Below are 15,297 nucleotides of genomic sequence, written 5' to 3'. Positions count from 1 at the left end.
TCATTTCTCACATAATCGGTCCAACTGATCTCCTCCATCCTTCTCCAACACCACATTTCGAAGCTTTTCAGGTGTTTCTGATCTACTGCCCTAAGTGTCCAATTACAAAGATATATACGTGTACATTTTTGACAGACAGGTTAAACGTGAACAGAGTATACAGTCTTTAGGCTGCAAAGGCGATGAAAGCCATTGCGTAGTGGAGTATGTTTCTGTTTATGTTCTAATATGCCTACTTTCGAGATGACTACCACGTAATGGCATTAGGCCAGAATCGGAGTGTACACCACAGTCAGTGGTATCATTTTGTTGCTGAAGAAGCTTACAGTGGGCGGTACGGGTAGTTTGCTAGTGTATCTTATGATCTTCATGGAGATGTGAACTCGAGTAGTTGTGTGCATTCCCATCATAACACGTACATATTATGACGAATATGATCATTTGCTAAGCAACGGCTAGGTAATCCATGCCTAAAACCGGGATAATAGCAGAAGCGAAACAATCCATTGCTAAACAACAGATTTTTAAAACACGTCACGGAGAAATTGATACCTGGAAACCAACAAATTTCGGAACACGGAATCCATGGATACGGACACTGAAAGTTGTAAACACTTAGAAAGCCAAGCCGTTGCTTGGGAGTGAATACATCGTTTTCGTCACAACGCATTCTTGAAGAGCAAAATGGAAAACTTTGAGGCGGTGATCTGTATGAGGTTCTCAGGCAGTTATAAATTCCCGTTTGGAGGCGACGATAAGGGAAGTCTCAGATCAGACAGTAAAATATGGTCGCGAGTACCAAGGGACTCGGCCCCGAGAAAGACTGCACTGGGAAGGGCCAGCAGCATATACAAAAGACAGACCCGTCCTCTCATCAGAGAGGGCACCACACAAAAAGAAGACCGTAACTGTCAAAGAGAAATAACTGGGGCTCGACACCAAGACTTACTAGCTGACCGTCGGTCGTAATGTGACTTAGACTCAGAATTAGACTTAGACTTAGGTCTAATACCTCCACCGTACCCCAGCCAGTTATAGGAGACGACGAAAAGTGAAGTCGCGAATCTGAGACAGTAAAGTATGGTCGCTAGTCCCACGGGACTCGGACCGGAGAATGACTGCGGTGGCGAGGGCCAGCAGCAATTGTAAACGACAGACTCGTCCTCTCTTCAGAGAGAGAGCGCCCCACATCAAATACCCCCAACTGTCTGACAGTAATAAAAATCGGGTCGTAAGCTCCAGATGGGTGCTTTATTCCAAGACAGACTGGCTGGCTGACCGTCGGTCGTAAGACTCAGACTCAGAAGTCGGTCGTAGGACGATTCAAAAGGCAGCTCAATAGTTGAAGTGTTAACCATCTAAGCAAGCAGACGTTAAAGACTCCATGTGTTATAGTTACAGTAATCTTTAGAATGGTATAATTATTTGTAGTCACGACTTGTGAGTATCAAGTAAATCTATTCACCAGTCCGAACCCCCTCTCCCGTCACCAAAACACGTGGCAGCATCAAATGTCTACTTGGTTTTAGATTAGACTTCTCGAACACTTCTTTCTCGAACTCATTTATAGACTCGTACTGTAGACATCTAGGAGCCTGGATAACGCAATCGGTATAGCCACTAGCTACGGGCTGGACGACTGAGAAGTCGGGTGTTCGAGTCCCGGTAGGGTCAAGAATGTTCTCTTCTCCACGCCGTTCAAATCGGCTCTGAGGCCTACCCAACCTCCTATGCAATGGGTACCGGGAGCTCCTTCCCCAAGGTTAAAGCGGCTGGGGCGTGAAGCTGATCACTCACCACCAACTAGTGCCGAGTTGACGAAATAAATCCACTCCCTCATACGTCTTCATGGCGTGGTACGTAATTAGTTAAACACAGGGACAACTTAACCTTTAGCTGTAGTCATCTTGTTTTTAAAGGTAAAAAAAAAAACTTGTGATACTCGTAAAGGAGTTCACTTCCATGATATGTACTAACTACACGTATCCACATCAACATATTATGAGCGCTTACAGAATACAAACTGTACATTAAAGCAATATACTGCTCACTCGTTCGTGACGTACTGTACACTCTTAGGCGACGTAGCAAAACAAGTTAGTACTTGTTCGTGGTGACCCAAAATAGCGTAATTTCGCAGCATTCGGCAGTCTGATTGCAAGCGTTTACCAGTATCAGAGCGATTTAACTTCCAAATGAATGAACATATACACAGTAATTCCATTGGTGCGTTCATTCCCTCACAGTTTCAACCGGCGGAAAACGCTTACGGAATTCGATATCGATGTACCGTATTTACGCATGTATAGGCCGCGTGCGTGTATAGGCCGCAGCACAATTTTCAGACAAATTATAGAAAAAATAATTTTCTTGGAATATTATTTCAGGAGTAGAACACCCTGTATTACTAATTATGAATATAATTTTTTTAAAATGAAGTGTGATTTCGAATATTTCGAATATAAGCTGCACCTCAGTTTTCCTCTTGAATTTTTGGCAAAAAATGTGCGGCCTATACAGGCGTAAATACGGTATCTAGTTCGGATTCTCGTCTTCTGGCTTGTAACACCTTTAAATCAAAACGGTTACCGCTGTTTCGGAGGAGCGCGATTCCTCTGTCTTCAGCGTAGAAATATGTAAGTTAAAGTTGTCCCTGTGCTTAACCAGTTAAGCATTACGCAATGAAGGCGTATGGGGGAGTGGATATATAGATCCACAATTTCTTGACCTCGTCACTAGCTGGAGGTGATTGGTCAGCTTCACGCCCCGACCGCTTTAACCCAGGGGAAAGAGCCCCTGGTGTCCATTGGATAGGCTGGGTGGATCCCAGAGCCGATCTGGACGACATGGAGAAAAAATTCGTGAGCCTACTGGGTCACGAACTCCGAACCCTGGGTTGTTCAGCCCGTAGCTATCCCGGCTCATCATAGTAGAAATGTGTATGTTTGAGAATTGTCTCAGTTCCCCCTAAGCGGTATCCATCCGCCTACAGTGTTACATGTCACAACCAAGAAGACCACAATGCGAACATTTACAGTCGTGAAGATCTCAAAGCTTAGACTTTTATACAGGATGAAACTGAACTCGCGTATAAAATCTCCATAGTGTGATCCCTTGTTAAAAACAGGAAACCCAAACATTTCTCTATAACACATTAATTTTTGTATGGTTCCCTGTGAAAATTGACATGGACGAAGCTTACTTCTATCGAAGCAGAGCTATCACACCCCTCAACGAAATGGAATGTACCCGTGACGTCGAGACGCGACCGAGAAACAGGCGTGTGATTCAGTGTAGAGTGATTGCATATGCCGCAAACTTATACTCAGCTGAACAGCATGTGTTAATTGTTCGTGAATACTGGCGAACGGGTTCATTGAAGCAGTGTAAAAGAGCATTTCGGAATAAGTATGGTGAAGGAAGTGTACCGAGAAAATCCTGTATTCACAAATTGGCCACCAAATTAGAGACAGTCGGAAGTGTTTTGACTCGACACGCAGAAGGCCGGAAGATATGTGATCGCACGGTGCAGGGTGTGAAGGATCAGTTACTGGTACCTCCAAGAAAATCCAGAATCCGTTCGAAAGAAAATGGCATTCATTATTCCACATGTCAGAGGGCTTTAAAAAAAAAAGCGAAACTGCTTCCGTTTCGTGTGTCCGTAGTCCAAGAATTGCTTCCAACGGATTTAGAGAAACGTATACGATATTGTTTATGTTTCCAACATTTAGTTGGGGAACATCCGGGGATTTTGGACATTACATGGTTTATGGATGAAGCCTGGTTTCATCTGAGTGGCTACATAAACTCGCAGGACACGCGTGTACGGGCAGAAGAGAACCCACATGAAATTCATATGGAGCCTTTACAGTCGGGGAAAATTGGGGTGTGGTGTGCCTTGACCCGTAGACGGAATATCGGTCCCATGTTCTTCGATCAAATTGTTACCACGGAGGTGTACTTGAACGTTTTCAGTGAATTTGTGAATCGGTTAACAGATGACGAATTAACGGAAGTTTACTTTGAACAAGATGGGGCAACATGCCACACATCTAATGCAAACATGAGGGAAATTGAAAGTTATTTCGGTGACCGATTTATTTCGAAAAATCTGTGGCCTCCAAGGTCACCCGACCTGACACCGCCTGATTTCTTCTTGTGGAGTTTACTGAAGGGTCGTGTATAGAACAATAAGCCGCGAACAGTTGACGTCCTCAAAGAAGCGATACGGCTGTAGGTTGCTGGCTGCCCTTACCAGATGTCTTCGCCAATTTGCAGACTCGCATACAAAAGTGCTTGGATACTTGGGGGAGGGGGGGGGTGTATTTTCAGCACATTCTCTAGGCAGGCCTTGTTTTGCAACATACAAAGTAAGTGCATGCCAATTTTCATTGGGAACCACGCAAAAATAAAAAGTTACTGAGGAATGTTTAGGTTTCCTAGCGAGAGACTCTCGTACTATGACGTTTAGTTTTCACGGTGCCAGTCGACCAGATTTACAGTTACATGGGTCCCGAGGCAATGGAAATCTGGAGTCCCTATCAGTAACAGTAAATTTACGTTATGACTGTCTGTTGGTTCGCGCGCGAATTTCTTGTCTTTTACCCTGAAGATGGAGACGATACGTTCCTCCGAAACGTCGGTTAACATAATTTCTACACGGCGCCACATCCCAGGAGACGTCTTTCTTCATAACTTCTCATTATTTTCTAGAAGCAAATGCGACAGTGAAACCTGTGTCTTCTATTTGTGTTTTATTGAGGGCCCAGTCGCCTCCCTTTAAAATCTGTCACAGCTGCTTGAAGTCTTGTCAAGAGAGCTTCGATAGATTGCATAAACCTGCTTCTTCAGGTGTCCCCATAGGAAAAAAAAATCCGTCGGAGTTAGAGCCGACGACCTAAGAGGCCATACAGCCCACCCTCGACGTCCAGTCCACCTTCCTCGATATGTCGCGTTCAGTGTCCGCCGAAGTTCTTACCCCATAGCGCGCTGGTGCTCCGAAGTTCTCAAACCACAACCTCTGCCGCAAAGCTAGAGACATCTTGAAGCAACCCCTTTAGAACAGTTATCAGAAAATCACGTTATCTTCGAGAAGGTAGCTGAGAGGGGCTCACGACAGTGTCCCCGACGATTCCTGTCCAAGTGCTGACGCTGAAGCGTTCGCTATATTGTAAGGATTATCCCGTGCCGAGATGTGACTACCTACCGACACGCGTAAAACACGCTTCGTCTGTCCACAAACTATTGTGTAAAAATATTTCATCTGCAGTGTGTTGATGCCATAGCCATCCGCAAAATAGCATCCTTATGATAGAGGACTGTTGTCTGGAAACAGATACGCCCCACAAGTAGTGTTAAGGAGGCGGTTGGTCGTCGTGAAGTATCATAGTTCAAGAACCCTCGGTTGGGATAATGTGAGCTTCTCCACAGCAGCAAACATGGGATCGTCATGTGGGCGACCTGCATTGATGCGTGCCGTAGGCGTTGCACTTCCCGTAACACGGAGACACTGCTCCAACCGTCGAAAGACGTCTGGATGACGTCAACCAGGATAACTTAGCAATACTGTGATATTGGTGTTTAACGTCGCAGCATTCGTTAGGTGCGCATTCCATGATCATTCGATCACAGTTGAGCCCCACTGTGCGCCATGAGTACGCCTAACAACGCATTATGCATCCTTGTAAGAAATAACTCTGCTCAGAAGTGTGACACTCCATTTGCTGGTGACGTGTATCGCGAAAACTAAGCGTCTCAGGACATATGTTGTAGAATGTTTTCCACTTGATCTTTACAAGGAATCACACTACGGAGAATTTGTTTTTGAATTTCCCTTCACACATGTGTACGCGCGNTAACCGTTCAACTTTGGACATAGGTGTTTTGGGTTATATCGGCATACTTTAACATAAGGAACACCCTCCCGAAGTTTGGCACATTCCTCCTGGGACACCCTGTATACTTGAGTCAGGTATCTTATGCAATAGAGTTAACAGTGTAGGCTCACATATTTTCGTTTCAAAATATTGTCCAGTTTCTTCATGCAAGACTGGGCTGTTGCATGTCTGTTTACATGGACTAGAGACGGCTTTCTTCGCAACGATTTTTACAGATGTTAATTATGTTTGCATGTGGATGTTTATAAATGCTTTCGAGAATAGTAAAAGGGGTGCCCCTGATGTGAAATTGCGATACATCCTATGAATAACTAACGTGTGAATTCACATGTGCATCCCATTATATGTTCGTCCTTTCATATACCAGGACCGGTTTCGTGTAGTATATCAGAGTATAGAGGATTTAACCGTATTGTCACTGTAAGAACTGTCAGCTACATGTTACGGAGCCACAATGGAATACAGTTTCATAATGAAGCTAGACTTCCTCCAACTCCGATTACGTCGCTGCTGTTGGGCACCGCCCGTAGCTCGGAGATCTGACCGGAAGCTGAATTTGTATCCACACATTCGCGATATGTAGACCTTATTCGTTTTGGAAAGGAGTTTTCTGTTCCCTACATAAGAATTGGTAGGGGGACATCTCAGCTGCTAGTCACACCGCTTCTCTCCAATTCTCTTTACTTGTGCATCGACTTTTAATGCAGATAGTGTGGCCGGAGTAGTAGCCGCATAAGGCCGCTTCTGAAGTTTGGTTCTGATGCTGTATAATTAAAACAGAGCTGTGCGGAACTTTGTAGGCCTACTTTCTTGGTATATTTAATTTACGTGCTGTGCCTAGTGAAGATTTCCGTGCGGAGTACTTGCTGGCTACTACTGCAGTGATTCAGAGACCCTATTTTTTTTTCCTGTGGCGCTACAGCCCAAATTTGGGCCTAGGCCTACCTCCATGAAACTCTCCGTTTAACTTCGGTCAGAAACCTTATACTGCGATAAAATTTAGGAGAGGAAGTTACATCTTACGTAATTTTGTCATGAACACCTACTTAATACTTGTGATATTTAATTGTACAGAAAAGTAAAGTTGTCCCTGTGCTTAACTAGTTAAGCGCTGCCATGAAGGCCTACTCAGTTTGTACCCGGGGGGGGGGGGTTCTTTCCCCGGTGGTAAAGCGGCAGGGGCGTAAATCTGACCACTCACCTCCAGCTATTGCCGAGGTCAAGAAAATGTGGATCTAAGCAACCACTCCCCCATACGCCTTCATGGCGTAGTGCTTAATTAGTTGAGCATAGGGACAACTTTACCTTTTTATGAAGGCGTATGGGGGAGTGGATGTATAGATGTACGTGTTCTTGACGTCGGCACTAGTTGGAGGTGAATGGCCAGCTTCACGCCCCGGCTGCTGCACCCCTAGTGAAAGTTCCCCCGGTGCCCATGGGATAGGTGGCTGGACGGGTCCCAGAACCGGTCTGGACGACGCGAAAAGCAGAAAAGTCTCGCTCATATCGGAACTCGAACCCAACCCCTTGGCCATCCAGCCTGTAGCGAGGCGGTATCCCGAAGAGGAAATGTGTTTTAACGTATTAACCATTAAAATCTCAGTCAGTCTGTATTACGCTTAACATTGTAATTTTGTAACTGGTTTGATTGCATTTCCACAGCGGGGTCGATAAGAAGTGGATATCATCTGCAGGGAAATTGAGATTAACGAGTTTCTGGACTTGACCGTTGTCTAGTAATATGAAAGAACGCAGCATTTCGGAAATAAGGTATCGAAATTGTCCAGCATGTACATTTCGATTTGTCTTCTGCAGCGGCGTTTTAGGGTGTTTAATGGATTTGATGTCCTCTTAGTTGTAGGTCTTCGTGGATATTTTCACACTTTTTAATCCAGATTCTCCCGTTGACAACACCTGATCCTAGGTGAGTATATACATGTAGTTGAGTGACGTAATTTATCGAGTGATTGCGATTACCCATTTTAACGGACCCAGTTAAGTGCGTGCTTCCTACACTCACACTTGACGCATACAGATCCAGTCACGGAAATTTTGTGTTTTTTTTTCTGACTTCTAGGCGATAGACAAGTTCAGAAACGTAGTAATCCCGGTTATGATGTAGAATCGACAGATCCGTTTAGAGTTGATGTATAGACAAGGCCGACACCTTTTCCCGCCTCTGCTGAACGAATTGTATTACATATTTGAATTGGTTAAAATCCTCACAATTTGTTTTCGAATGATACACGCGATGAGTTTATACATAAATCATTTGATCTCTTGTACATCTTGAAGTATGATTCACTTGTCCGATCCTCTTAATCGTTCGTATAAATTGAATTACTTTTACATACGAAAACAGGTTTCCTGCCACGTTTACGCAGCGAAATGAGATCTAAGGTACGTTGATGAAACCGTGGTCTGCAGTTGAGTACTCTGAATTCATTTTCATGTTAATTCCATGTTGTGAGTAGAGTTTCAGTTCCCTTATTGCAAACATCGTCCCTAAGACGCAAGCTTGCCGTTGTCGGCTAATCAAGCATCCACAGAGATGAAAGATCTCTTGCGGCAATTACCATCATCAGCATCAGGTTCTTGCCAAATTAAATGTTCTTTTTGTTAGGTGACATAAAAAGTCCATATTATTTAACAGATCATGTATCTTGTTATCTAAGCTTTCGCACACTTCAGACTTTATGGAACGACAGGACATACAAAAATTACTTTAGCTGAGAAATTAAGCTCAAATTAATTTCAGTTTTGAATTTTTTGTCGCTGTTATTTTGTATGGGTGTTAACTTTTTATCTCATTTTAAGGGACGAAGCACGCAAAGATTAAAATACACTAGACTCTAAATTTGACTGTCTTCTGTGGGTGTGAAAGAAAGTATACTGTAGGAAAGAATTGTACCTGCCAGATATTAAGATGATCACATCGAAAAGGGTGAGAGGAGCGCATCATGTAGCACGTACGAGAGAATAGAAATGCACACAACGTTTTAACCTACCTATTGACGGAAGCGTGTTGTGGGATCCGTCATCAGGTAGCGCACGGTGAAGACAAGGAAGACTTGGCGCCTGATATATTGAACTATAAAGAGTGTCAATTAGCGATAGTGCATCAGGAACCGTTTCGGTTATGAATCAATCTCACGGCTAAACATACACTCCGTGGGACGTTGATGAAAATTGGACCGGTTAGAGATGCCCAGCAGACGAAGCAGTGTGTGTACAGCATACCATGTGATTGTAGCAGATGTTACATCGGTGAAACAAGCAGTCATTTAGAAGTCCGTATTAAGGAGTACAAATATAACCTGACGCAGGGTTTGCTTGAAAAATCACAACTAGCCCAACATGCATGCGAGGACGGCCACAAAATATGTTAGAATGAAGCAAAGGTCTTGCAGGGCCGCGCGATAGCTCAAGCGGTTAGTCGCTGGCTTCCCACCGCGGCGCCCAGGGTTCGATCCCGGGGTCTGCTCAAGTGGGATTTGTGGTGGACAAAGTGGCGCTGGGGCAGGTTTTCTCCGAGTACTACGGTTTCCCCTGCAAAGTGGCATTCCACCAGTTGCTCCACAATCACCCTCACTTATCATCTGGGGCTGGTACAATAGGCCAGAAGTGTCCACAGTACAAGGGACTTAGTCCCACCCCGCTAGCAATAAAAAATGGTCTTGCAGATTTAGCCCAGCACCACATACGGGAAATACACATCTGCTGGACCATCTGACCAGTCAACCCAGTTTTGACATCTCTCCCATCTGGACCCCGTTATCGCAGCAGAAGTCAAGACACTACAACTCCGTCAACTGTAGTTTGAGTGGGAGAATTTGTTTTTTCTTGTGTTGATACCGTAAGAATTGTTGCTTCCCTTCAGTGATTATTTCTGTCGAGATACTTCTCTGCTGCAAGGCTTCATACGTGTGGCGCTTTTAATAATTTAATATTTTCTTAGCTCTCGCAGAAGGATTGTGCTGTGTTTGGCTTGTATACCCCATCTTGGAGCCGGCAAAAGTGGCCGGAGATAGGGACTAGCTCTATCGATTGAGCCCAACTGAATAGGTTTTACCTGAGGACGGAGGCACAATCCAATCTCCGAAACGTTGTTTTGAAAAATAAACAGGTCGATGGACAATATTTGTGATAATTGTGGTTACGGTTTGTAAGAGCACAATAAATGCATTTTTTTCCCCTTGGCATTACAGCCCCAGTGGGCCTAGGCCTACCTCCATGAACTTCTCCGTTCACTTCGGTTTTTCTAGATATTACACATTCGGTATAACTCCTTGGGCGGGTGATCAGCTCGTCGCAAGGCCTCTACCTGTACACAAACACCCATGCCCTGAGTGGAATTCGGACCCTACGATCCCGGTTTCCGAGCGAGCGAAGACAGTAGTACATGCCTTAGACCGCTCGGCTGCCGTGACCAGCCAATAAATGCAATTACCAATCCAAATTCCGCGTCTGATCACTAAATACATGACAGTATTAAGAAGTGCAAGAAAATTAAAATGGGTCGTGAGGAAGTAACTTGCAGAATGTGAACTGTGTACGGTCCAAGGGTGTTGGGGGCGGTGGAGGGTTGTGTTACGGTTAATGAACTTTCGGATTCCATAGCAACAGGGAATTTTAAAGGGTTCTGACGATGGCGTACGTATAATACTCAGAATTACTAGGTTTTTGGATTTTGCCCTTCGTCCGGTATTCGTTGTGCGTCCAGCTGTTTAAACCCCGCTGAGACGCAGATGTGTGTGTTCGTATAAACCGAAACCCGTGTCTTATTTTTAACGGGCACTGAAGGATGTAACTTACGTATACTTTGATGTCCTGTTACGCAGCTAGTTTTTTAGCTATATGAGATAACAATGCTTTTACTTGAGAATCCGAAGTTAGTAGTTTTTATGATGAGCGGGCCTGTGGCATAGGCCCACTTCAAAGGTGAAGGTGAAGGTGAAGGTGAAGTTGACGCTGTGCGTAATTAAGGATCACGCCACGAAGACTAACGGTGCAGTGGAGATATAACTCCACCGGTCTTAACCTCGGCTGGGGGTGAGTGGCGAATGCCTCAGCCGTTTTACTCTCGGGGGAGGAAGACCCCCGATACCCACACAGAACGCTAGTTGAAGCACATAGGCGGTCTTTGACACTGGAGAAAATTCTTTTGCCTCCTCCGGGAGTCGAACCTTTATTCCGCGATCATTCATCCCATTGCTTAGTTGCCATACCGACCGAACTATCTTGACTGTGCACTTAAAGATCGCTGGGCTAAAGACGGAGGATAGGAACGTCTGTCTCATCCCCATATCGACCCAGAGAAGATTTTAGGACCGTATTGCGTCGCCTGGTTGTCGCCCTGGCTTGTTTGGTCGGCGCCGTAGCCGCAAGGGCGAGGTCGTGCTTGCCATCGCTAATTGTTACTTCGGCTCCAACAGCTTCATTTGTCAGCAGCACAACATCGTAATCACTAAGTGCAGATAGCATCTCCACGTGAAGGTTGTAAGCATTCTGCCATCCTGCACGAAGTAAATTAATGTGTTCATGGTTTTCACATTGGCGTCAGTTGGGGTGCTGCGCTGTTAAGCGCGAAAATTATGCGATGGAGTCTAGGGCGTTTTCACTTCCGTTATCGCCTCCTAATGGCTGTAATATCGACTTTGTGAGTTATGGAGTGAAGACTGTCAGCTAACTAATTCGTTTATTCTTTCATTTTAATATGCCTATGGCAACATAACTTGTATCCATGTAGGAAGTGAAATGTATGAGAACTACTGCTGACGTGGTGTTACATCATATGCAAGAAGACATTTTAGAACAATTAAAAATTAATTAGCCGAGATATATACAGAATTTCCGACTCATTCGAAACTTGTAAGAAGATGAGGAACAACAGAATACACAAAATTGATTATACAAGTGAAGAGGGGAGAGAAGTTTAGGGAGAAAACCGAAGAAATTATATGAAAACGTAACAGGCCACATGGCCTTTTTTTTTTTCTCGCTCCCACTTTGAAGCATAGGGCTGATTTCTCAGTTTCATGATCATTTTACAGCTCGTCGCAAGGCCTCTACCTAAACACGGGACAACACAGACACAGAATAATCGCACACACACACAAACCAAACATTCGTGCCTTGTGTGGGATTCGAACCCACGCTTCCGGCTTCCGAGCGAGTGAAGACAGTACATGCCTTAGACCGCTCTGCTACCGTGACCGGCACATGGCCTATTAGGGTAATGATATAGCGTGTAGGCGAGCTAGGATGGCATTAAAAACTAATCTTAAAGAAATAGGTGTGAGGTTATGGACAGATTCATTTGGCTCAGAATGAAGCCTGTGTTGGGTATCGTGAACACAGGACCTTCCGATTCCATAAACGGCGAGAGTGACTGTCTGAATGTTTGTTACTTCTTCCATTGACTTGTTTGTTAATATAAAATGTTGTAACAGCAGATTTCTGAACTAGATTTTACTACGTGACTGGCTTGTACATGTGTCTGAGCTCCTGAATAGTGGCTATCGAGATGTCGCCCGTTAGGACTCGCGTGTCTCTTCTCACCTTTCCAGCATCCGAACAGTCCAGCGTATATTCCTCTGTGTAGTATCTGTAGACTTTTCTAACTGGGGCGTTTTGCGAAAGGGCGTGGGAAGGTGTACCGCTTGAAAGATAAAGTTTACCGCCCCTAGAATGGGAGAATCGCCACCCAGATGTAAAGAGAAAGTAGCCAAATCTATGGATGCATCTGCTTGTCTGTGGGAGGGGATACACCGTTGAGCGAGTTGCGCTGTATTCTGCTCTACTTCTGGCACGAAGATGCACTTTGCGACTTGCATACCTCATTTACTAGAGATAAAAGTGTGTTATATCACTCCGCTAACTAGTTTCATAGCCAAGTATTCACAAGGTCGCAGTTTCGAATCTAACCGTTGCCAAACTTATGTTTGAAAATAAAATAATCCAAAAGCCGCAATATAATGAGAAGTCTCCTGAAAACGGGAGTGGAGTCAACTGCTGAAATGATTGGCATGTAATATGAAAAAGGGCCCATGCTTAAGACACTCCTGCCAACAGCTGTAGTTTGGCTGAAGACCGTACTGGTGAATGCTACAATTAATATAGCTGTGTTGTGTTTCAGACACGGAGCGCCGAATCCGGGCCAACGACCGTGCTTACAACTCGCAGTTTAATTATGCGGTAAGTGGAACTTCATTTACTTCATCCACAGGTTCCCCATTGTTGTCTTGATTGTCACAAAATTACCACATCAGACACGCTTTCTGGGACTCCAGAGCGACAAATATATTAACGATATGTGGAATTTGAGGTTTTCACAGGTTGACTTTGAAGAATGCTGCCTTCTGGGATGTGGCGCCGTGTAGATCTAGTGTGAACGGACGTTTTGGAGGAAGGTATCGCCTCGGTTCACACAAGATTCAACACGGCGCCTCATCCCAGACGACGGCATTCTTCATATTAACGATAGATTATTTTAAAATTGTCTACCGTTGTTTTATTCGTAACGCCTGTGAACATATTAGTGATAATATATTTTAAAATTATCTGTCCTTGAATTATTTGTAGTATCGGTGAATATCCGACAGTAGGAAAGTTTGTCTTCGACTAAAGCCGTAAGGCTGATTCACCGAGCTGGTGGGAAAGTTTCTCTTTCGTCCACGGTCTTACCTGTCTTCCTTTTCGGATTCAGAATTAATTCTGAGACAGTATATCGTAGTATACACACGGAAGAGTGATTTGGATTGGGGATAAACCCATGGTTTCACTCTGGAATTGCGAAATATGGATGACCTTTTCATTAGACTTTCGATATTGCGTTGCAGATTTAATAGATTTAATTTAATTTATTTTAATAGATTTAATAGATTTAATGCATTGAAGTCTTCTCGCGCGGTCTCTGTGTGAAGGTGAACAGCCGATCGCCAGGGAAGATTTCAGTGCATCCAGCCTTCGTGAAAGCTTAAGATCTGTTACCGTGTATTGATAAGCCATACTGAACTTTCAGCTGAAGCACTACTGGGCCCTTAGTGTAGCAGCAAACGAATTCAGACTCAGTGAATCTTATTTCTTTTATTCCTTTATCGATATTCGTCCACAGTTAAGACTTCTTCCCATTCTTTCCTATAAATATACACAGGAAACACACATTAGCTTATCATTACGATGACAATCTGTCAGTGCTATGAAGGGAAATGATCTTTCCATGTTATGAGAATCATGCGAAATATGGGATGGGGCAAGGAAACGGGCTGTTATAAGCACAGGGTGTCTGGGTACCGGTGTGGTGAGGAGGGCTTGTTTCACTCGACATCCTCTTGTCCACATCATGCTATTTTGTAACCAGGGAACAGTACATCGTAGAGTGCTTTATAGCGTGCTTTCGCCGTAAAGGCATTTTTAGGAAAACAACGATAGTTTTGAGGTCGCGCTCGTATACCAGAAAACGTCGCAGCTGCCAGGACCGCTCTCATACGGAGTCGCAGCGTTCTGATATGCGCGTTGGTATGCACTGTTGCTGAACTTATCCAGTTGGAGTGTACGACGAATATATTGCACCACGACTTAAATTTCCGTCATTATAAGGCACATGTAATGCAAAATCGATTCGGAATCTCCTTACCCATGAAAATTTCTGTCGGTAAAAGCAAACCGAAATGGCTCGTGACGACGACTTTATTCACAGTCCATCGATGTCTAATGAAGTGAATAAACAAAACTCTTGTTATTGGCCTTGGGGGGGGGGGGAGATTTCGCCGCCTAGACCAGCAACCGTTTCATTGTGATGGGTAACACTGTGGTATGCGATTCCATTTTATGGCATCCGTCCATATTTTTTTTTTCTTGAAGGTGATAGCGGAGGGGCAAAAATGTGACGTCAGGCCGCTGTGCCTACGTGATCGGAACAGTTTTTACTGATGCACTAGCTGCTAAGTTTTCTCAAGTTAGTGAGGCCCGTTGGTTTCCGTCGAGGTTACGTCGTACGACTGTTTTTCTCATAACCGCATCGTCTTTAGGAATTGTGACATTCTCTGGCTTCCAAGGTCCCGAGACCTGTCAGCATGTGAATTTAAGGAACAGAGTTTGTACTCATCCCCCACCCAATATTGAAGAGCCAAAGGAAAGAATTTGTGAGTAAAAAATTCCGGAATTCCTTCGGAAATGCTACGCCTCATCGTGGGAGACATGCGTGGAAGGTTACAGGAATGCCTGCACAGAGACAGTGATCACCTGGAGGAAATCCTCTTCACAAAATAAACGACATTGCTGTATACTTAATTTGGCAAATACACAGAATTTTTTAAAATCGCCTGTCTCCCTGCCCCACTCCGTAGTCGTAATGCGGATTCTTCAGTGCTAAACCAGGTGGCAAAAACAGTAACCA

The 15,297-nt window shown here is 44.4% G+C and overlaps 1 protein-coding gene across 5 annotated transcripts in view; it reads left to right on the top strand.

Moving 5' to 3' along the window:
- Nucleotides 1-15,297, top strand: part of LOC111872695 (phospholipid-transporting ATPase ID) — a 242,203-nt gene that overhangs the window by 153,337 nt on the left and 73,569 nt on the right. For all 5 annotated transcript variants that reach the window (XM_023866826.2, XM_023866825.2, XM_023866824.2 and 2 more), the window contains one exon: nucleotides 13,036-13,094. In XM_023866826.2, coding sequence (XP_023722594.1) covers nucleotides 13,036-13,094 — 59 coding nt within the window. The remainder of the gene's footprint in view (nucleotides 1-13,035; nucleotides 13,095-15,297) is intronic.

The sequence above is a fragment of the Cryptotermes secundus genome, unplaced genomic scaffold (genome assembly GCF_002891405.2).
Source record: "Cryptotermes secundus unplaced genomic scaffold, Csec_1.0 scaffold374, whole genome shotgun sequence".
Lineage (NCBI taxonomy): Eukaryota > Metazoa > Arthropoda > Insecta > Blattodea > Kalotermitidae > Cryptotermes > Cryptotermes secundus.
This window is presented reverse-complemented; position numbering and strand designations above follow the sequence as displayed.